The sequence below is a fragment of the Pituophis catenifer genome, unplaced genomic scaffold (assembly GCF_029215685.1).
Source record: "Pituophis catenifer annectens isolate HBS135680 unplaced genomic scaffold, rPitCat1.0.hap2 SCAF_2, whole genome shotgun sequence".
NCBI lineage: Eukaryota > Metazoa > Chordata > Lepidosauria > Squamata > Colubridae > Pituophis > Pituophis catenifer.
In genome coordinates, this window is record NW_027256882.1 from 127,800,638 (window position 1) to 127,825,007 (window position 24,370).

The following is a 24,370-nucleotide window of genomic DNA, read 5'->3' on the forward strand; positions in this document are numbered from 1 at the left end:
TGGAGAGTTCTCAGTAATCAAACTAAAACATATTTTATTATGTAAAATACGTTTTACATAATAAAGGCCCTGAAGTCCTTCTCCCGAAGACCCTGAGTCCTTCAGGAGAAGGGCGGTATACAAATTTAATAAACCTAAACCTTAATAAACCTAAATTGCATTTTTTAAATAAATGTAAAATGTCTTAGAGGCCAGTGATTAAGTGGTATATAAATTTCTACAGTTAAAAAAATCCTTAGCAGCATAAAGGAGATTTAAAAAATATTCTATTATAAGGATAGATTTTTGAGGAAGTAAATAATTAATTCAATCCCCTCAAATATGCCAGGTAAATCACCCCAAAGGCAGCACAATGGCAAACTTGACTATAGAATTGTAGGCCAGCAGATCTGCAAGGCATCGGTTGGGGAAGACTACTATTTTCTATTCATACCAAGAATTACTCATTACGTGTTAATATACTGATGTGGCATGTAGAAATCCCAACAAAAGCTCATATTTCCTAATACCCATATTTCCTAATATTTCTTTACTTGAAAGCAGGGAAGAGTTCCTGCATGCATAGAGTTCCTTTTTAACTGGAATCCCTCCATATACCCGTGAACTAGCCCCTTAAAACAGTGTTCGGGGAGAAAGCAATTGATTTTGACATCAAACTGGCAAGAAAATTGGTTATTGCAACTACATTACTTTCTACTATAGATAGGAATATGAAAAAAGACAAAAAGAAATCTGGGATTTGATCATGTTTTATTCTACATTTTCTGAATCATGAGTCAAGAAAAATATATTTTGGTACAAGAATTTTAGATTAGGGAGAATGGCCGAGGTCTACTTTAAGAGAAAGCTATTGAAATCAAAGAAAGATTGGCAAAATATTCAGTGAATCAGAAGACTAGCCAAGTTTATATTATATAATCTTAAAATGTAATACTTCTTTCCAAATTATAATTGTAAATAGAATGTTCTATGTCAAGTAACATACCAGCTGGCCTCATTAATTCTCCACCTAAACCTCTGGAAAAGAAAGAAAAAAAATACCAATTTAAGAAACAACATCACTGCCAGCATTTTGCACTAACATGACAGAAAAAGGAAGAGAAAATTGATACATGAATCTAAATCTGCCTGTTTTGTCAAGATTCAATACATCAAAGCTTAATAAGAAGATATGCATACACGGCAAGTACCCCCAAACATTTCTCCAATAATTTTAGTCCTTTCTTTGCATGAGTAGTAAAACAAATCAGAATTTGAATCTTCACTGTTGCTTCCTATTAACTGCAATCTGTGGTTAAGAGCCTATAAATATGTCAGATGTAGGAGTTAGTTTTCAAACCCAGATGTTAACTCAGATGTATCCCAAACTAAATTTATATGTGAATAGCAGAAAGAGGAGAAGCTAACCATGCTGCATGGTTCTGAATGCAGTTCTGAATAGTTCTGCAAACCATAATTTATTAAGCTAAAATTTGCATTCAAAAAAGTTATGTGATATGCAAATGTGGGTTTATGTTGGATGCAAATCCAACAGCCAAATTCAATTCTACCCTCATTTCATTGCATGTTTATAAAAAGTCCTTTTAAAATCAGCTTTCTGGCAACTCTTTTGGACTATTCTATGGAAAGCATTAGATGAAATCTGTGGTATTAAGTTGATCCCATAAGACTGCTATTGTATTATTTTTGAAAAGCATATTTTATTTCCTTAACAAATTCAATTTTTGGTTTTAAAATTTTATTACATTATATCTTGTTCATATCTGAACTACCCAAATTTTTAAGTACAGTACTGTATTTCAACAACTACAAACTATGCAATATGCCAAAAGGGCCTTATTGCATTTGCATCCTCCTTTTCCTCTTACTAATATACATTCAATTTATATACATAGTATCATGCTTCAGCTTCATGCTTTTTCTTATTAGCAGTCATCCATTTAAATTGGGCAGAGAATCACGTCACATTTGAAAATACCTGTGTCAGAGATGAAGAGGAGGATGCCATGTTAAGGCTCTGGCTGTATGATACACATTTTACTCATGAATTGATTGTCAAAGGATTAGAAAAATAAAACACCACATTAATGTGTTCAGGTGGAGATAGAAAATTTTAAAACTGCCCAGAGTCACTTTGTAGAGTGAGATGGGCTGCATATAAATATAATAAATAAAATAAAATAAAACAAAAACGGAAATTGCTGGATCAATGCTGGCACAAAGTGGGCATTACCATCTCTCTGATAAATTACTGGAGTAGCCCAAGAAATTGGAGAAGATCCAAATATGTGAAGCAAAAATTATATTATTTCAAGATTTCTATTTCTGTAGTGACTGATAAAAAATATTCTAGCCAGGAATTTGTGCTATGTGCTTTATATTTTTGTGTTACGCTAAAATTTAAATGTTCCTTTTTTTTCTTTATAAATATAAGAATTATGTGCATCTTTTACTCCCGTGTCAAGCTTATTTATGAAGCTCTAGAAACACATTTCTGTAAAAGCTTCCAGTGATAATAATTTGATAATCTCTCCAATGCAAAGTTTTCTGCCAGAAACCTCATTATTTGTAGCAAACCAGCTTCCACCCCCTTGAGGTTCACCAGAACAAGAAACAAACTCTAATACTAGATTACTGGAACTATTGAGATTATACTACAATACAGTATCTTGCAGGCTCAAACTTCTAGTCACGTGTCTTTATGCCACACAGCTAGGAGGATACAGTAATTAAGTTATTTTTCTTTTACATTTTGACTCTTTCAATTGACAAAAAGGCATAAGGTGTGAGAGACCTACACCCTCAATCCCATGATTAGGAGGAAACATGACAAGTGAGGTGCCCTCTGGAAGTTAGGTGGTGGCAACAGGAATTACCTAGCAGAAGATGGAATTCTAGTGTGAAGTCACAATGGGCTTCTGGAACAGGAACTGGGAGACCTTCCACAGATTTTCACACTACAAGTGTAACTGAGCCCCATGGACACTTAAAAAATTTTCTTGAAAAAACAATTACCATTTACTAATCCATTTGTCTCTCTCCTTCCTTCCTTCCTTCCTTCCTTCCTTCCTTCCTTCCTTCCTTCCTTCCTTCCTTCCTTCCTCCGTCCCTCCATCCCATCCCATTCATAAAGAAATGTTTATGTTTGTTCTAGTACTATCTGTGACATAATGTAAGCTGGATAACCATAGTGGTTCAATAACAGATAGTAAGAAATTCAATAAGGATTTTAACCTGAATCTTTCTTTTAGTATATCTTACATTTTTTATTACTGGTTCTGAAATACCATTGCTTAAGGTCTTTTCCCATACTAGTGATAGTACATAAAACCAAAGTAAAGCTTCTAAAAAGATGTCTGAGACTGAGAAAATGCCAGCATCATTATAATTGTATTGGTTTTTTTTCTCTTCTTAAATTCAAAATTATTCAAAATGATGGAATTGTTGTCAGGAATTTCACTAGTAACCAAACTAAATCAAGCAAAGTACACTTGTTGAAATGTTGTAGCATTTACACATTTTAAAATACTGGAATTCACTGCCTCAAGATGTAAATTTTTAAACTGTTTTAAAAGAGATTAAACAAATTTATAGAGAATAAGGTATCAATAACTATTAGTCATGGTGACTAAATGGTATCTCCAGAATCAGAGATAGCATGATTTTCAATTCCAGTTACAAGAGAACAACAATGGGAAAAGACTGTTGCTGGCTGGCTTTACATACACGCTTGCAGGATTTGAATAAATATCTGGTTGGCCAATATAAGAAACATAATCCTAGCATAGATAGATCTTAAATCTGATTGAGAGGGCTTCTGTTGCTGTCTTATTGTTAAATTCAACAAGACAGCAAATATTAAGGGAAAATAGAGCATAGAAAGATTATGTGGAGATTGTAATATCTGTAATAGATGAAAAGTGAAACAGACTAGTATTGCACTAATAGAAAAAAGAAAGAGGAAGTTACTCTTTAAAATCTTTATGTCTCATGACCTTTTATCTGAGGAGTGCGCTAACTGCCTTCATTCAATTTGGTAGCCTATTCTGGACCCTGACAATGGTATAACCAATTTTGGAGGCTGCTAGCAGATCTGAAATGTTATTGGTAAAACTACTTCTGTTCTCTCATGGGGAATAAACAAATATCCAACTTTGTTCTTCAATAAAGTGGGATACCTATTGCAAGTAAATAGAAAACTATAGGTGCAGCGTGTCAGATTCAATAAACATCTGTGTACTGGGTCTTTATATGTTGCATCTGATTTTAAAAGGAGTGCTGTACTGCAACATAGTTGTTTTGAAATAGAATTTAATTGCATTTGCAGTGAAAATATCATTGCAATGTGAATGCCCATCCCCATTTTCAGATGGAAAGCTCTTTACATAAATGGAATGTATTTAATAGAAATTATGATCTGTTTATCAGTTTTGCTAAAATATAGATAAAATATAAAGGATGACTTTGTTACTGTTTTCCACATAATAAAACAGTCAGTAGCTAATTAATTCAACCTTAAACATGATCATTACACAGCAGTTCATGTGAACATTGAGGCAGAATCACGCTGTACAGCACATAGTAAAATAAGAATATCTCTGTAACAAGGCTATACAAAACATTTTGAATTCATATCACTTTGAAGTCATTTACTTCAAGCTTGAAGCCATGGCGCATGTCAAGCTTGAAATACCTCATTTCAAGGGCAAACCTTTCAAATAAACGCAAGGTGGTTTTATCATTTGAGAAGCATTGTGAACCAAGCTAGGAATATTTTAAATCTGAATAATTTCAATTTCAAGGTGTTTTGTATTTTTCACTCTCTACGCTATTATCATTTCATTGACTAAACTGTGATGTTCTCACTTTATATTAAAGGGCAAAATTCCCAGTTACTAAATGCAACATTCCTCTTCACTTCTTTTCCTATCACAGCTATTTCAAAGCTATTATACTTGGCAGCATGTTAGAATTCACGATAAACTATATGGGACTGGAACTTCATGGAGTTCCCGAGTTAGAAACCATATGACTCCTGACTATGTTACCTTGCGAAAACTGAATATAGCCTGAAATACGTCATTCGGCATTGGCAACAGGATTTTACTGAACCCAATACTTACGTTTACTTTAACTTAACTAGTCAACCAAGTTCACAATTACTGGATTTTATTAAATATTACTTCAGTTTATGTCACAAATCATGTAATGGTCTTGTGCTCTACACTTTCCAAGGATAATGCTTTTTCTTTATGATATATAGCTTTTGTCAGAATCACTTATTAACATAGCAAACAGAAATCAAGCACAGGCTAATGTAATTATTTGCTCCTCTGGGAAAACATTTATTATTTCTGAAACAGATATTCTCATTCCAGAAATCAGTAATGCAGCCACAAAAATTTGATTGCTGATAACTTCTGACACATGGTTAGTGTTATTGTGTTAAAATTCCAGGAAAATGCTTCTCAGATGGGAATCTTCATGATTCCATTAAACTGGTTTAACTTGTTTAGCAGTGCTGTTCTATTACCGTAAATGCAAAGAAGCTGCTTGTTATAAAATGATAAAAAGACTCATCTTTTATATATTATTCAAATGTATAAATTTATCCATTTATATCTTGAAAATGTGTAAATAGCTGCAAGACAATAATTCTGGAGTCACATTATTTTGAAGAGCGCATTGTTATTGTTAAACGACTCAGTATCAGTTACCTTATGAACCAACAAATGTAATTCTGCAAAACTATAAAATAAATTTAAATGATTGTATAAATAAGGAACAAGTAATAGCTTTCGTGTTACATATAATTCATATTTAAAATAGTTATTGCTCTCAGAAAAAGAAGAAATATTTGGGACAACCATGACCTGCATGACTAAGAATCTCCATAGACAAGAAACATTTACACTTCTCCAACTCTGTAATACTATACAAGAGGACAAATCTACAAGGACATGTTTAAACATGTATATAATATATTCTTTCTTTTCCCATTGGAGAATAATAGCAACAAATGTGTCTTTGGAACTGGAGAGTTTGGGATCTCAAGCTCGGCAAGCTCGTAAGTTTTATCCATGGCTAACATTGAAAAATTGCAAGGTGGATAAAAATTTATGATTTTAAAAAATAAATAAAAAAATCAATTTTTAAAAATTTAAATCAGGTTTTTTTTATTTAAATCAGATTTTTTATTTTATTTTTATCAAATTTATTTTAATAAAATGCTTTTGGAGTAAAAATCTATCTAAAGATAGTTTTCTATTTAAGATACATTAATAATTTAGTTTATTCAGCATGAAAGGGAGCTTAGTTATATAGCATGAGGCTGTATATTCTGCAATATTGGGTGAGTCAACAGTGGGTCAGAGGAGCTACTGAGGGACAGAGATGACAGTTGCTCTTTAAACATTATGATTTAAATCAAGTTGATTTAAAACAAGCCTTTTTACTAGTGATTTAAATTATGATTTAAATCGTGATTTAAATGGACTTGATTTAAATCAAATCCACCCTGAAAAATTGTAACAGATTCTACTTGTTACTTTTGTAAATATGCCAGACATTTCTTTCCTCTTTATCCTGGATACATGTAGCCTATATTTGGAGGCAACTTCACAGGGCATTCCTTTTAAAGGAGACATGTTCTGTATTTTGCACACCAAGTAATGTGTTGCTGCCCAGAAAAGCACACTTCCATACAGAATAATTTCTTAGTAGTAGTAACAAACTAGCAAATAAGACTTAAGCAGCAGCAACCTAGTAGATTAGATGGAGAAATAAAAACCCAGCAAGCAGAATTCAGCCTGTACATTGTACACTCATACAATCTATATTCTGTGCTGGGTAATAGTTCTCTTGCTTGAGCAAGTACTAGAAGCAAACTGTGCCAACATGTTGCAGACTGAGAACATCAGTTTAATTTACCAACCAATATCTAAAACATCTTGGTAATTTCATGAATCAATGTTATGTGTTTCAGTGAATGCTGATAGTGTTGATTACATGTTATTTTTTTTTCTTGTTTAGGGTGACAAAATGTCTTGACCTGATAGCTGTCTACTTTTTAAACAGCTCACATTCTAAAGTCTATGCATATCTTTAAAACACTTTTCCACATACTTCACAGAATAGGTATGCAACATAGATGGACTTCTAAGATGAGCCTGTTTCATTCCTGACCAAAAAAAAAAAAATCTTCTCTATCATGTTCACGCAGAGTCAACATAAAAGTAGGAATTTAAACACAAAACCTATGCATTCTTACACAAAAGGGATTACACATTTCAGAAACATGTTTATTTATTCTTAAGAGTTCATGCTAAAAAATGCAACAGTCTATTTGACGCTAATTATCTTACCTATACAACTGACGATGACGAAGCTGTAAAAGAATGAATAGATTTTACATTAAGAATTTTCATTTTTCCTCCCCCCCCCGTGTTTTTCAAACTGTGGTTCATGTGTTGATTTGGAGAAGAGGGTAAAAACATGTATTTCTGAATGAATTTAATAATAACTCTTTCCTTCCACCTAAGAATCTTTTCTCTTTCCTTAGCCAATGGCAAAAGAAAAGAGATAAATTATTGGTTTAATAATGATAGTATAATAAATGTAGCATGGTTTCCAATTAAGTCCATTGCTTTAGACATTGCTTTTATTAATACAATAAAAAGAAATATTCTTTTTTTCTATTTAAAAGATACATCTACCAAAATAGCTTTTCAGTAGATATAATATATACTAACCTCCAGATGAATCTGCTTAAGTCCTTCCAAAGTTTTTTCATCCAAATAAAATGAAATAAGTCTACAAGATTTAAAAGTGTTTTAAATCAATACAGTATTATTTGATGTTAAATACAGTTATAGCATTTTTTCTCTAAGTTGCTATTTGATTCTTAATTAAATGTAAAAATTGTGAAAATTCTGTGGCTGTTAGTACAGGTAGTCCTCAACTTACCACCACAATTGAGCCCAAAGTTTCTGTTGTTAAGTGACACATTTGTTAAGTGAATTTTGCCCCATTTTATGACTTTTCTTGCCACAGTTGTTAAGTGGTCACTGCAGTTGATAAGTTAGTAACCCAGTTGTTAAGTGAATTTGGCTTCCACATTGACTTTGCTTGTCAGAAAGTTGCAAAAGGTGATCACATGACCTTAGGACACAGCAACTACCCTGTTTCTCCCAAAATAAGACATCCCCTGATAATAAGCCCAACCGGGCTTTTGAGCACATGGCAATAAGGCCAAGCGCTTATTTCAGTGTTAAAAAAAATATAGGACAGGGTCTTATTTTCAGGGAAACACAGTTGTGCTGTGATCTAGTTGCCAAGCATCTGAATTTTGATCACTTGATCATGGGGATGCTGCAGAGGTTGTACCTGTGGAAAACTGTCATAAGTCACATTTTTCAATGCTGTTGTAACTTTGAAGAGTCACTAAACCAACTGTTATAAGTCAAGGACTACCTGTATTATCAATATCCTTTTTCACCATAAAACATTAGATTTTCTTCTCCAGTTTTTTTAATTTTAATTGCTATGACAACAGCAACTTTTGTAGGTTCTGTTAATTTATTTAACATTATTGCTTGATAGTTTCATGTTTAATACCTTTCTAACACTTGCTTTGAATAATATATAAGACAAGTGTTCACACTCAAATACAAATACACAGGAGGGGGGAGAGAGAGAGAAAGGCAATCCCCCCTCCCCCCCCCAAAAAACATTACATAGGTAGATTTTGAAAATCTGAACACAAAATCTTTGCAATAACAAATGTGGATAAATAATCAGAACATAAAGCCAAAAAATTTTGTTTGTTATTGTTATATGTTTTGGGGAATCAATCTTCATTCCCAGTGGCTGGAGTATTGTAGTCCCTGAAGTTTTCTTGGCAAGCTTTTTGGAAGTGGTTTTCTTTTGCTTTCGCCCTAGGGCTAACAAGGAGTTAAATGGCCCATGGTTGGCTTCAATTCCTAAAATGGGACTTGAATTCATAGTCTCCTTGAATGTAACCTGGAGTCCTTAATCACTGTACAAAACTAGTTTTCTGGTAATTTTACACCCTATATAATGCAAATAACCCACCATATTTCTCAATGGAATGGGGGAGGGGGCATCTTCATTCAATACGCAATGAAAAGTGAAAGACCAACAGATTAAACTAAATGAAACATGATTTCAAGCAAGTTGCTGCCCCATTCAAAAATCTCTTTCTATTCTGAAATATGAATTTCTTCCACCTATCCTCATATTCCTTTCAACGCAAAAAGGACTATCCACCTAGCCATACCTAGGTTTAAAAAAATGTGTTTTATACTAAAGCAGTCCATAATTCTAATCCTTTAAGTTTTAAATAATGTCAAAAAAAATTTCACAAATAATTAAATGTTCTAGTTCTCTAGTAACTACTATAAAGTAGAGGAAGATGTGGATAATGGTTCGCAGCTTATATTCATCAATTTATTGGAATATCTAAGCCTTGTTTCCTTTATAATGACTCATAAGAAGAAATCTACATAGTTTTTCACTATGAGTAGAAGTCAGAAGTAAAGAAAAAGAATTGAACTATGCTGACATATATTCACAGTCAAAGCATATACCAGTACTTCGAATAAATAATCCTTTTTTTTTTTGTATCTGATGAATGTAAACTCTTAGATAGAGGATCACATTTAATAACAGAATATGAGAAATAAATAATTCAAAATAATTTTAAAAAACCAACTGCACTCATGAAGTATGATACTGTACCTAATAGGGGGGAAATAATAAGATAATTTAAACACTGTTACTGTGTATGACAATTTTAGTGACCGCTTTTCTGATCTATAAAGGTAAACTACAAAAAGCTGATGGATGATACCAACAGTAAAAGAAATTCCTGATAATAGTAAGTAATAAACAGTAATCAAATAATCATACAGAGTGATGGTTGAGTTGTAGCTTTAAAATTTCTTTATATAGGAAAATATGAATTACTATATGATACTTTGAAAACTGTACTTTATGCAACTACCATTTGTTAAGATTTTTACATGGTGAAATGGTGAAACAAGTTAAGGATAAAAGGACATTTAAATAGACAGTATTGTTCTTGTTACCTCTTCTTTTCTTCTGCTAGAAGACTCAATGCATGGGTGATCTCAGCACATGCTAGAATTGCTCCATGACGAGTATGGAGATCTATACCAACTGCTAAAGGCAGCAGCTTTGGTAAAACTGTAAGACACATAATACAAAAAATGGTAAGTTTTTTTTTTACACAACAATCTCTTCTATACAGAGATTTTCTAGAGAGAACATATTTTCTTATGGTAGATTAGAAAATAGTAGACTAATGGGGTTTTCAAAAGGGCAAAGACGCCTCAGAGACTACGAACGTACGTAAGAATGTAAGTTCCGAAGGTGCTTTCTTCAAAAGGCAACTGGACTTTGTTTTTCCTTGAAGACATTTCGCTTGTCATCTGAGAAGCTTCTTCAGTCCACCATTCAGTCAGAACTGAAGAAGCTTCTTGGATGAGAAGTGATATATCTTCAAGGAAAAACAAAGTCCAGTTGCCTTTTGTAAAAAGTACCTTTGGGATAACCATGACTTGAATGACTGAAAATCTCCATAGACATAAGAATGTAAAATAAGCCTTCTGGATTAGGAAAAGGTCTATTTTAGCATTTTGTACATTCAGGAAACTTGCAACAATAAACAAGATGTCAAGAGCTATTATATTCCACCAATAGAGAGACCTCAAGACTAGTATCATTTGATTGCCTGAATTCATCAGACTGCTTTTAAACCCATCTAAGTTGATAACTATCATTATATCTGGTGGCATCATATTCCACAATATTTCTTATGATTGCATTAAGCTTCAATTGATGACTCCAAATTCCAACAGGGTAAATGGAAAGGGGTAATTCAAACTTCTCTATCCATCTTTATTTTAAGCAAAAAAACAAAACAAAACCCAAGTGCCATAGTCTGCTTCATTTCTTATACTCCTTTTAATTATTAATTTATGCATCATTTCCTATGTTATGTTATCCTTTTTTAAGATCAATGACTAGAACTGTTCATAGTGTTCCAGCTGTGACCCCATCCTAAATTTATAAAAGGGTGCTACAATATTAGCAGTTTTAAAATAATCTTTCTAATAATTCCTAGCCTGGGACTACTTCCTTTTATAGCAGTCTCCATGTGGGCTTATATTTTTAATAAGCTATCTAATCCCTAACTGTAAGATTAGGGCAAAAGTTAATATGCGCCTATGTCCGCTTTGCGCTTGCTACATGAAACTTACATTTCTGTGCGAAGTACAAAAACCTGTTAAAATAATAGTTATCACATTCTTTGTTGCTGCTTTCTATTCATAATCGTTAATTAATTTAAAATACATAGGAAAGTGTTACAGAAAATAATAAGCATAACAAAGACGACCAGAAAGTCTGTCACACGTTAAGCAAAAGAATACATTTGTAAATTTTATGTAATAAGCTTTTGAGAATTGGAATTATTCTATAAACACACACACACACACACACACACACGCACGCACGCACGCACACACACACACACATATATACTGCTAAGTAAATATCTTGATCAAGGTGCTTATATAGTTTGTAAGTGTGCAAATATAATATTAAGTGTTGATTTCTTATTACACTCATTCTAGGCACCTTTGAATGCAAGAGTGTTTGTACTCACCTTCCCTGGTTATATATTCAGGAGCCAATGGAGTGAGATTATGCAGAGCTTCGGCTGAAAACTCCCGAATAACACTAAAAATTTAGGAAGAAAGAGGAGACTATGTAATATATGTAATTTATTTTGCATATTTCTATGCCACTCACTCATGCACAAGTACAAATGTGGAAACACAAAGTGTTAGTTAGAAAAAAAACTCATTAAATACAACTACTGTTGGGCTTCCAAAGTTTCTGATCAATGAAACTGAAGCTGCTAAAGTAGAGATCCACTACTTTTTAAATAGAAGCTATGGTCTGTAACATTGCTACTTGCTTTCTTTTCTGGAATAGTCACTTCCACAAACCAAAAAAACCTCAGAATGTCCAGTGTTCCAGGAAAAAAGCAGAATGAATCAGGATTTCATTTTTGGAGTGGTGAGAACATTTGAAATGTTGACTCTATATGTACTTTCATAATGCTGTTGCCACTGATTTATCAGAGAGTAAGCTAGTGTTCACTTTGTACCGTCTTTCTATTTCTTTCTCCTCTAGTTATCTGACTGCCTTTGCTTAGTTGTTAAGCACAAGGCTGGATATTAGAAAACTGTGAATTCTACTCCTGCCTGAGGCCCAAAGCCAGCTGGGTAACTTGGGCCAGTGACTCTGTCGACCCTAGGAAGGAGGCAATGGCAAACTATTTCCAAAAAGCCTTGCCAAGAAGATTGCAGAGATTAGTCCAAGCTACCCCACAGGAAGGTACAAAAATAAAAACAAAATAGTGAGTATATCAGCTAAAGACTCACCATTATTAATTCAATCTCAAAAAGGAAAATATTGGCATTAATTCATTTCATTACTAAATTTGATTTGAATGACACCATACTCTTCAGAAATGAGTGAACTAGTGTTAGCAATTTGTAGAAAAGTGAAATTTTAGATCAAAGAAAAAGGAAAAAAAATACATTACTAACAGATTTTAGAAAAGGGTTTTTTTTAATGATCAGATTATTACAAATTAGCACTAGTAAACATACCTATCCCAGTGGTTGATCTTCATGTTAATCAGATGATCTATCATTGGCTGTGTATACTCAGGAAACCCAGCAACATATACACTGAGGAGATTGAAGAAATACATAAAAACCACAGGAAGATTACTCAAAATTTGTTTCATGTAATGTTGGGGCCATATTCCTATCTACAACAAAGGAATTGTTTTCCTAATAATTCTGTCAAAGATTTCTATACCATCAATTTTAAAATATATTTTTTTCTATATTTTTTCACTAGAATATAAAAAATGGTCATATGGTGCTGCATTTGCTTCATACAATGAACTCTGGAAACTCACAAGCTGGAAGGTAATAGTTATCTATTGCACTTCCAATATTTAAGGAGGATTTGTGAGCCATAAGAGAATATACTGCTATTACAGTAAGACACAAATTCATCTCTATAATTAAATCCATTGTACTTACTAGGTCAAATAAAGAGATTAGACATCCATATTTTTCACAAGAGTGTCCATTCTAAGCAATTTTGTTGAATTCTACTATAGATTATAACAATAATTTTCAAAATAATAGAAAACAGAACATTTTGTAATCAAGTATTGCAGATTACAAATTCATATTTTCTTGAAATCCAGAGATGTATCTCAATTGCAATTTGATTAGCTAAATGCCATGCAGTAGCAGGTTTAAAAATAAAGTTGGATAATTTTTCTGCTATTGACAAAATCCCGGAAGCAGTTTCAAGAATTTACAGGGTTTTAAATTGTAGGATGTTAAGGTATGCAACATTGTCTAGGAAGTATTAAATGTTTAGGAGCAATGATTACGACCATTCCAATCCAGTTTAAAATGCATAATTGTGAGGATATTAATTATTACAATTAATATTTTCCTTATTGTTATTCATTAGAATTACAGCAGTTAAAACAAACTTGCTTCTAAAATCCTTAAAACAGCTGCTCAGAATACAAAGGTCTCAAATTTCTCTATTCCCTTCAAAGGACTGAATTGAGAAGGACAGGAGAGAACAGAGTAAAAAAAAAAAAAAAAAAGCCAAGACATTCCTCAATAAAAAAAAACCCCTATCACTGAGATAGATCCTTTCATTTATGTGAATCATTTAAAAAGCAATTCTAAAATAATTTGTCATTCCTTCAGAAAGGCAAGTCTGTAAGCCATTATTTCCTAAGGATCATGAGGGTTACCATCAAATCTTTGACCATCACCTTTTGCAGAGAATGGAACATTTGTATTTCAGGTCATAAAAGACCCATAATTATCACCATTCTTAACCATCTGTTTAAGAAAAACTGGAAAGAATTGTTTCCACCCTATTGGCATTGTCTTGTTATTCTTGAGCCATGGAAAGAAAAGTTGAGAAACTGGCTGTGTGTAGGAAGAAGGTGTAGGAAAGAAGGGTGGAGTAGCACGGAGATCCTTACAGATTAAAGGATCAGAAATATTGTAATTTAGGACCTATGTAGTAACAGAAATAAGAAAGCACACTTCAACTTTTTAATATATGAAGATACTTTCTCCCTAAAGTAGGAGTTCATATTCTGCCCCACAAAGCCAGGAGGTCAGACTACATTTATGAAGAATGTGTCATCTGGTCAGAAGAGAAAAAAATTCTTTCCTGGAGGACTCTTTTCTTGGGCATGTGCCTTCCCACCAAACAGATGCTTTTAAATCTTTGACCAGTACATTTCACCTTCCCATTAGTTCACTCATATAAACTAGTGGCTACTTGGATTTTGTTTCACAGGTCTGAGAATTCAAATTGATGATCAGGATACATTTTGGTTTTGGGCTGATGTAGACTGAATTAGTAAGAGTATGGCTAAATTGTTTCAGAGTGTATTATAGTTTTGAATGTCTTCCCTAAGTCAGAAAAATTACTGTAATTTTTCCCCAAAAAGAATTAAACTAACTGGAAACAGTTAAAACTAAGAGCTGCATGCTATCTTAACCCAATAAAAAAAGTGAGGAAAGCTAGATAAGGACAGATACTCATAGTGAATCTTACAGGCAGATCTGAGCTCTGTCAGAATACCTTAAGAACGTTAAGAACAGGACTATGTGGAAGGCTGTTCTGTGAAATGCCATATAAACTACAGCTTGAAGTTTCCAAGCGCTACATCCCTTTAGAAATGCAGATATTCCAAGGGTTTCCACATGACCTCTCAGCATGTAGGTACACGTGCACAAATAACACTTCTATTATTAATACTGCCAAAACAAAGTGTTGCTTTGAGCAGTGAGTTTTAAAGGACATTCTGGTGCCTTAAGACTCAATGGATCCTGAGTCTTTGGTTATCACAAACTTCTATGTTAACCAGAGGGCAAGACAAAAAACAATAGATGGAAACTAAACAAAGAAAGAAGCAACCTGTAATTAAGGAGAAACTTCCTAACGATGAGGACAATTAACCAGTGGAATAGCTTGCCTTCAGAAATCATGGGTGCTCCATCACTGAAGGTTTTTAAGAAGAGACTAGACAGTCACTTATCTGAAATGGTAGAGGTTCTCCTGCTTGAGCAGGGGGTTGGACTAGGTCTATTCCTATTCCTATTCCTATTCCTATTCCTATTCCTATTCCTATTCTATTCCATTCTATTCCATTCTTTCTAAAAATCTCACTACCTTATCATCTCACTACCATAACATCCTGCCTCTTAGTCTTTGTTCTAAATCAAATCTGTGGGTTCTGAAATTTCTTGCAATTAGATAGTTCTAAGAAAAATAAAATGCCAGCATGTCATAGTTCATTCAACAAAGAACATTGTAGAACCATGCTGATCTTCTCCCAGTATTATTAATATTATACTGTAGTACCCAATATCATTACTATATGAAAATAAATTTTAAAGAACAATAATGACATGTTTCTTCTTTGCTTTAAATTTATAATATTCTTACCTTATATTGAGAAAACAATTAGCTCTGTTACCAACAGCAAAATAGTCAGCTGTAGTCACAATGTCAATTCCATGTGGAAAAGTCCCCTGGGAAAGGAGAGAAAAATAGAAATCATACCTAATTCCCAATTTTTACTTTGAAAAGTTGCTAGCACATTATTAGAATAACTTTCCTCTGGAAAAAAGATATATATTCTGCTTTATAAATTCAACCACAGAATGAAACTGTTGTTGGTAATTATCCAACTTAATTTCCAAAAATTACTGGTTGATAGAAGACAAGCATTAAAATTGTTAATACAAAATGCTGAAGCATATTCAATATTCTTCAACTGCTTGAATATGCACAGTCTATAGCTCTGTTTTCAGTAATTCTTACTAAAATCTCAATAAATCAGAAGGCTACAGATGCATTTTAATGCATATGTTTAAACTAAACTTAAACAAAATATAGGGTGATTCTGGGTCAAACCTCCCCATATCCCACCTTCTCCTACATTTTCTTGAGCAAATTTTAAATGAAAAAAAAATTGATATTTATATTTGTATTTCCCCGAATTACAATATAACCTATTACACTTTATCAAGTTCCAGACCACATAAAATGAGTATTTGCATTCAGTGAGAACAAGTCTCCTTCAACTCTCATAACAAGACCAGGGAAAGGAAGGGGTGAAAGCACCAGTAAAATGTATGAATGCAGGGAGAAAGGACTACAAACCATTATTCATTTTACTTAGAATTTAGGAATTCTGAGAACAATTGTGAACTTTTTATAAATCTCTGCAGTCCCTGAAGAGCACTATCTAAAAAAATATTGCCGATACTTAGATGGTCTTCCAAAGTAGATATTCTGTATGATCTGTTTACTTATTCACAATGCTTACAAACTGTTCCAATTAAAGCCATCTGGGCGGCATAGAATTCCTCATCTTTATAAATTCATATTAAAAGCAAAATTATACAGATCAATATAAATATTAACCATAAGACAAATGAATATAGAAAAAATGTAAAGTACTGTATATAAAAACCAGAACTACCCAGTAAGGTAAATAAAAATGCACTTTGAGGTACACATTTTAAGACCACCACAGCCAAGAAAAAAAACAACAATTTTATAGTATGAAACACATAAAGAAAACAAATTATATTTTATAATCAACCAAATACACCATTAGAATAAATATTCTGGTATTAACTTGATAAACAAACAATGCCAATATCAGCACTAAGGGAAAAAGTTATCCCAAACCAAGAACAATTGAGAAGGCATACTTAATTTTATGTGCTCCTCCTTATTACAAATTATACATTGCCTCTAGAATACAGATAGTCCTTGACTTACGACAATTGCATCCAACATTTCTATTTTTAAGCGAGACATTTGTTAAGTGAGTTTTGCTCCATTTTATTACCTTTCTTGCTGCAGTTGTTAAGTGAATCACTGCAGTTGTTAAGTTAGTTACACAGTTGTAAATCTGGCTTCCCCATTGACTTTGCTTGTCAGAAGGTCACAAAAGGGACCCTGGGACTCTGCAACCATCATAAATTTGAACCAACTGTCAAGCAGTTGAGTTTTGATCATATGATCATAGGGTTGCTGCAAAGGTTGAAACTGTGAAAAACAATCATAAATCATTTTTTTTAAGTGCCGTTGTAACTTTGAATGGTCACTAAACAAATTGTTGTAAGTCAAGGACTACCTGTATTGGGTAGTCAAGGACTACCTGTTCCTTACGTTAACTCTGACATCTCATTAGTTTCCATATGACCAAAACTTGCTTTCAGTTTTATTTATAAATAAATTTGCTATAAATAACCGTGTTAATGGTATAATTTGTATTATTATATAATAGTTATTACATATATAGCACATGCAATAACATTTTTAAATGATCCAAGTATAAAATGTATTTATGACAACTATGTGTCTCAAATAAATCCTTCAGAGCAAAACAGACACTTTGGATTCTAAAATGTTGCAAAACAGCACCCACTCCCTTCCATTTTAAATTACTGTAGTGTCATTTTGGACACAAGTATGAGGGAGGGAGGGAGAGAGAGAGAGGTGGGAGAGGAAGAGGGAGAGAGGTGGACTTCTATTTTTCTGGTTGTAATTTGAGTCATTGCCTGTGCATCTTTTTCATACAAAAAAATTAACAGTATATAATCTGCTACCGAAGTTTCAGACTTAACTACTAAAAACAAGTTTATTTTTAAAAAAGATAATCTTGCCCATTCAATTCTATTCCTTATTTTCATGATATGATCCCATATCACACAGCCCCAGTATTTACATTGACATAACTACTACACTTGTTTTATTTATTTGAAATTATCTATATAACCCACAAAATTTACTTGGCATAATTTGAGTAACATTTGTAAATCTGGTAAACTATCTCCACTAATCATTTCAGTCATAACTGGATTATTGTTAATGCAACTGCATAATTTATTATTTATAAATGACATTCATAATAATACTGCATATGCATTATTCAATCATACAGGTAGTCCTCAATTTACAACCACAAATTGGTTACCCAACTGGGAATGTCACAAATGGAATGTCAGAAATGGGATACTGTAACCAACATTAATGCACAAAAATTGCCAAGTTCCTGAATCAAAGTCACATGACAAGAGAGATACTCTGACAGTTTTAAGTATAAGAGCCAATTATAAGTCAGTTGTTTCAGTGCCCTCATAACTTGGGGTTGAATTCCTTTCCTGATCTTTTGATCCATTTTTTTGTGGTTTTCCTTATTTAGGTTTTTACTTTTATGGTATTCTTCTGTTAGCCTTAAAATTGCATTTGTCATCCATTTCTTTTTTCTTTCTTTTTATCTGAGAATCTTTGTGTGTGTGTGTGTTATTAATCATTTCTCAGTTTTCCTTTGCATCATACTTGTTAGTTGTTAATTTTATAACTATGTTTTAGTAATAACATCCATGATAATTGTTTATTCATATCATATTTCATATTCATATTTTCATTTGTTTTTGATGATTTTCAATCTCTCATTTCAGTTACTACTGAATTATTTTCTACCACTGTACTTTCCTTTATATGCTTGATTATTTTCAATCATCTCTCATTTCAGCCATTACTAGATTGTTACTAGAATCTTTATCTGTTCCTAGATGTTTTTTCACCTTAAATCTTTTATGCTTTTGTGCATTTGCAGATGATTCTCAAGTATATAAACTCTTAAGATATTCATTTATAACAGTATTGATAACTGTATATTGCTCTTTTTCACCAACTGTACCAAAATATCACCAGGTTCATATCTAATATACATATTAAATTATCAGATCTTCATAATTATTTTTCCCACTGTATTGGCCTATTAAGATGATTATTTCATATTATTTTACCAACTGAAGTATGCTCTCTTATGTGCCGTAGAGGATGTTAATACAGATAAGATATCTTGATAGTTATAATATTATAATATTTGGGTATAAAATTATTTACTTCCCAGGATCATTACTGGACCTCCAATATAATACCAATTCTAAAGTAAAATATTCCTTCAATTATTGTATCAAGTTACCCAGATCTTTTCCAACACATCTCATTTATCCCTAGGATATCAATTTGTAATCTCTTCATCTCCTCCTTGGCAGAGTTCACAAGCTTTTCTATTTTGCATAAAATGTTAATGTTCTAGGCTGAAATCTTCACCACTGATCTGGAGATTCTTCAAAACCCTTTATGACTTTCTTTTCCCAATGTCTCAAGTATATGTAGTAACATATATCTAAGAAATATTTCTGCAAAGAAGAGTCACTTCAATTTGGAAAAATGAATAAAAATGCAAGTATACAATGGGGATACTTTTCTTGGTTAACAGTATATATGAGAAGAATTTATAGCTGATAACAAACTGAATGTCAGTCAGCAGGATAACATGGCTACAGAAAAGACAAACACAATTTTAAGATGTATCATTAAAATCCTGATATTTTTACCATGGCAACAATATATCCATCCTAGTCTTCACTGATTACCACCCTTCTATTTATATCACTACATTTCAAGGAGGGTTCAGACAAATTGAAACAGATCCAAAAGATAATGAGCATTATCAGATTCAACACTCTCCTATATAGAAAGACTGTGTGAACTAAAAGTGTTTAATCTTGAGAAAAGGCAATTGAAAAGAAACATGGTAATGTTATCTAAGCACTTGAAAAGTTACATACCAGAATGCAATATTCTCTATTTGAGAAGGCAAGGCCTGGAATAATGGCTCTAAGTTACAGAAAGGCAGTTTACAGTAAATGTTAGGAAGTTTTCTATCAATAAAAAAACAATGTAAAATTATATTAAAAGAAGCACTGGAGAATAGCACAACTACATAAAACAGGACAGCAATATAAGTGGCAATAAATATATATAAAAAAAAAATCAAATCAACAACTTGTAACAAAAGACTAAATTTCTCAAGCAACAACTTTGCTTTTTAGGTGGAAAAATGAAATGGGCTTCATAATAGCACCAAAATACCAAACTACAGTAAGTAACAGGTAAGATTTCATGGAGGGGATAGTCCACAGAATGACCATTGAGGAAAACCTTGCATATGAGAAGATCATGAAGAAGTGCCTCAGGTAATGAATAAGGAAATAATTCCTCTTTTTTTAGGCAGAGGTTTGTCCGCCGAGTTTGCTGCTTGGTTCCCAGACATTTCCCGGGAGCCAAGCAGCAAGCTCGGTGGACAAACCTCTGCCTAAATCTACCACCCAAGCCACAAATAATCTCTACAATCTCTAAATTGGATTACTGCAATGCCCTCTATATGGGGCTGCCCTTGGGGTGCACCCAGAGGCTCCAGCTGGTCCAGAAAGAGGCCGTGCGGGTTGTTATGGGATCCTCCCCTTACTCCTGTGTAACACCGCTCCTGCACGAGCTGCACTGGCTGCTGGTAGCCCTTCAGATCCGCTTCAAGGTGCTGGTGCTTACCTATAAAGCCCTTCATGGCACGGGCACGGGGTACTTGCAGGACCACCTCCTACCAGCCTCCCACCGCCCAGTGTGCTCACATAGGACTGCCCTCCTCCGAGTGCTGGCGGCCAGACAATGTCGGCCGGCAGCCCCCAGGATGAGGGCGTTCTCTGTGGCCACACCGACCCTCTGGAATGGGTTACCCACCGGGCTCCGAACGGTGCCCGACCTCCGCACTTTCCATGCCGACCTGAAGACATGGCTTTTTCAGCAAATTCCCTGATCTGCCACGAGGGTTTTAAATTGTCTGGGGATTTTAATTTGGCTTGTTTTAACATTATTTTATTGTTATGTTGTTTTTTTATTCTGTGAGCCGCCCCGAGTCCTACGGGAGAAGGGCGGCATATAAATTTTGATAAAATAAAATAAAAATAAATAAATAAAACAGGAGTGTCAAAGTCGTGCCATAATCCAAAATGCTGAATTAGATGGACCTATGGTCCGATCCAGGAGGGATGTTATGCTTTTATGTTCTTGTGATTATTTTGTACTTTATTTTAAAATAGAATAATCATATAAATTTGTAACAGCTCTTAAGGATTTGGACATAGAGTCTAATAAATTGAAATTACATCAACTATGTCAACACAGCAGGTTAAGAAGTTGAAAATACCACCCACTTAAAAAAAAGATGAAGTCAGCGTAGGGTGTTTACTCGTAGCATTTCTTGATAATGAGACAGGTAATTTTGCCCTTATAAAAACTGTTGGCATGACAACATACAGAACTGAACGTCCTACACGTTTGCCACACTTCTACTTGGGACACACCACAGCCTATAATCTACTCCTTCTTGGATTTAAAACTTCCTTTTCTTTCTTTGAAAAACCAATCTAACTTTTTGTTATTACTAATATTCAAGATATATGTCCTATGTATGTAATAAATACCAACATTTGAGCAAGATAAGAGGCTAGGTACAAGGATCATAAGATGGTGTTCCAAGCAAAGGTTGGTAATTTATAAAAAGCAATTTGGCTAGGGAAAAAAACCTTACATTCAACTATGATCAAACCATAAGACGCATCTCCAAGCAACATCCAAATAATTAGAACTAAAATATTCAGAAAATTGTACTGATAAAAGAAAGAACTAAGCTAAACTGACTTTTAAGTATCTTCTCTCTCTCCTCTAGCACTATCATACTCATCAGGTGAACCAGACTATTTTGCCATCTCAGTGAGAAATAGTCAATGGAGGGTGTGGTAACAGCCACCTCAGGGTGCAGAGACATCTAAAGGAGTGGCTTGGATTTCAGAACAGGTAGGAGTCAGGACTAACATTAAATACAAAAGTTGACAAATCCCTAAGGCAGCAAAGATTGAATACACCAAGCATGAACATGTACTGGGTATCAAAAACAAAAAGAAAACCAAATGTGGCTACAAGCAACCCAGATTTCTAAACTCGTCACCATGGAGACTTCAGTGAGGATGCAATTAAAGTCTCCGTCTTTCTTGATTCTTTTAAAAAAGAAGATGGTTATGTACAAAGTAGATAGTCAGGTTCTAACATCAACTCTGTATCATAGAATGCTTTATGAATCATGTCCCATTGTTAAATAAAAGTGGTAGTTACAATTCAGTGCTTCATTCTGAAGGTCACTAAGCAGCCTCAAGCTACCCAGAAAAAAACAATATGTTAAAGGGCTATAGAAAATACCATGGGTCCTCTTGAGAAGGAGTATTTCGCCTATGTTGTCTATATCTTATTTTTTATTTTTCTATATCTTATTTTTTTCTTTTGGTGGATTTTTCACACTGAATATTAATTATGAGAATTGGTCTAAATTATGTTAAACTGCAGGTGAAGCATTTATAGTTTCAATTATAAATTGTTGCTTCAGGATAGCATAATCAAGACTAAGCTCATGTTAGACAGGAAAGAGCTTAAACTTTTTTTTTTTTTAATGCTGTAGATACAACATAATAATTTTTTTCAGTGTGTCATCTTCATTGCAAATGAAGGCTTTCTCTGATAGAGAAAAGGAAAGAATATAATTTTCTTCCAGCCAGAAGATTTGTGGTCCTGATCCAGAGGCAGGGCCGACAATATTTAAAATGGTAGAAGTGTGATAGTACATTACATGGAACACCTACTGTACTCTGTTTTGTTTAAATAATGCACTTGCTTTTTGGTGTGAAGGGAAGCATATTTATTTATTTATTTATAATATTTGTAGATTGGCAAATTAAGACACTGTGCAGTGAACAACAAATCAAGTATAAAGAGAAAACAGCAATTTAAAAGGAATCAATCTGAAACTATCCTTTGAGGGAAGAATTTGGGTGTATTTTTAATTAAAACAACTCTAGGCAATTCAGTACATATGCTGAAAGAGTAAAACTATATTAAATGAATGATTCATCAAGGAACAGGTGCCCAAAATAAGGTGCAGTGCATTTAAACCAGCATAATATGTAATGCAATGGGGCATTCCAATAAAGGATTTATTCAACAAATTGCATTTTTGGGATTTATAATATAATCAGATGCTAATGGAACAAAACTAGATTCTCCTTTAATCTAATCCTCTATTAAAAAAATCCATATGCAGCTATAGAAGATTAAACTATATACATATATTTTATATACAAATCCAATAAATGGACATTTTACTGTTTTTATTCCTTTCTGAAAATTTGTAAAAGTTTCAATAGTGGATTTATTCTAAACCAACAGGATTTATTTCATTTTCTTCCAGAATCCAGAAAGGTCTAAAATACTAACTCAAAAGATTAGGTAAAGAATAGTTAAACAAGGTCCCCCTGGGATTTATTTTCAGACAGATGATAAAGAATGGGACAAATTTCTTCTATTTCTATTTTTCTGAAATAGTCCTATTCTTATTATTGATCCCTCTTCCCAATTGTCCTACAAGGGCTTCTGCTTAACATTATACAAACTACAGTACTATGAATATTGGTAAATCAATGGCAACTTGTCATCCAGCAATGTAATGGAGTATCTCAGTTAAATTCTACTAAATTATTTATGTTCTTCATTGATAAAAAGGGACATTTTGTTCCAGGAATAATTTGTCTAACTATAAGCTGAATGACTTCTGACTGGTTGCTCTGATAACTGTATATATTCACTCATGTGGTATGGCTGTAGTATTATTATCATCCTTCTCATCCTCTCTACTACACCCTCTTATTGGTATCATTATTAGCATTATTATTATTCTGTTGCTTTGCATGTACACTGAGAGCTTCTGCACTGGAGACAAACTCCTTGTGTATCTAATCACACTCAGTGCTGTGGAGTCGGAGTCGGAGTCGGAGTCGAGGAGTCGGAGTCGGAGGAAATTTTGGGTACCTGGAGTCGGAGTCGGAGTCGGCAAACAATGCACCGACTCCGACTCCGACTCCTACTAAATTTAGATTGGAATTTTAAAAAAAGCAAGTTTAAATGTCCCAATTCACAAAAAGTTATAATTAATGACTTCTCTACTGTAAGAATAAAGACCAATGCATGCAGTGCCTCACGTAACCGCAAAATGAACACGTTAAGTGACCGTGAAGAAGCATGCTTTTCATGTGCTTCACTATAAGGCACGCAACGCACAATTAGGAGTGGCAATACTTATACTTTCCATAGTGTTGTGTTCTGCTGTTACAGGGAACGCAGCGCCCATGGGTAACCTAGCCTCTCACTGATAAGGGATTAAGTAAATATGTTTTTTGCAGGACTAGAGACACTTGCATAAGTGAAGGGAATGGAG

At 33.6% G+C, this 24,370-nt stretch overlaps 1 protein-coding gene across 1 annotated transcript in view; it reads right to left on the bottom strand.

The window, feature by feature from the left end:
- Positions 1-24,370, bottom strand: part of TBCD (tubulin folding cofactor D) — a 148,634-nt gene that overhangs the window by 38,220 nt on the left and 86,044 nt on the right. The window contains exons 17-23 of the mRNA XM_070937478.1: positions 15,625-15,710; positions 12,726-12,806; positions 11,711-11,784; positions 10,110-10,227; positions 7,752-7,812; positions 7,365-7,387; positions 986-1,017 (exon numbers count right to left, since the gene is read on the bottom strand). Coding sequence (XP_070793579.1) covers positions 986-1,017; positions 7,365-7,387; positions 7,752-7,812; positions 10,110-10,227; positions 11,711-11,784; positions 12,726-12,806; positions 15,625-15,710 — 475 coding nt within the window. The remainder of the gene's footprint in view (positions 1-985; positions 1,018-7,364; positions 7,388-7,751; positions 7,813-10,109; positions 10,228-11,710; positions 11,785-12,725; positions 12,807-15,624; positions 15,711-24,370) is intronic.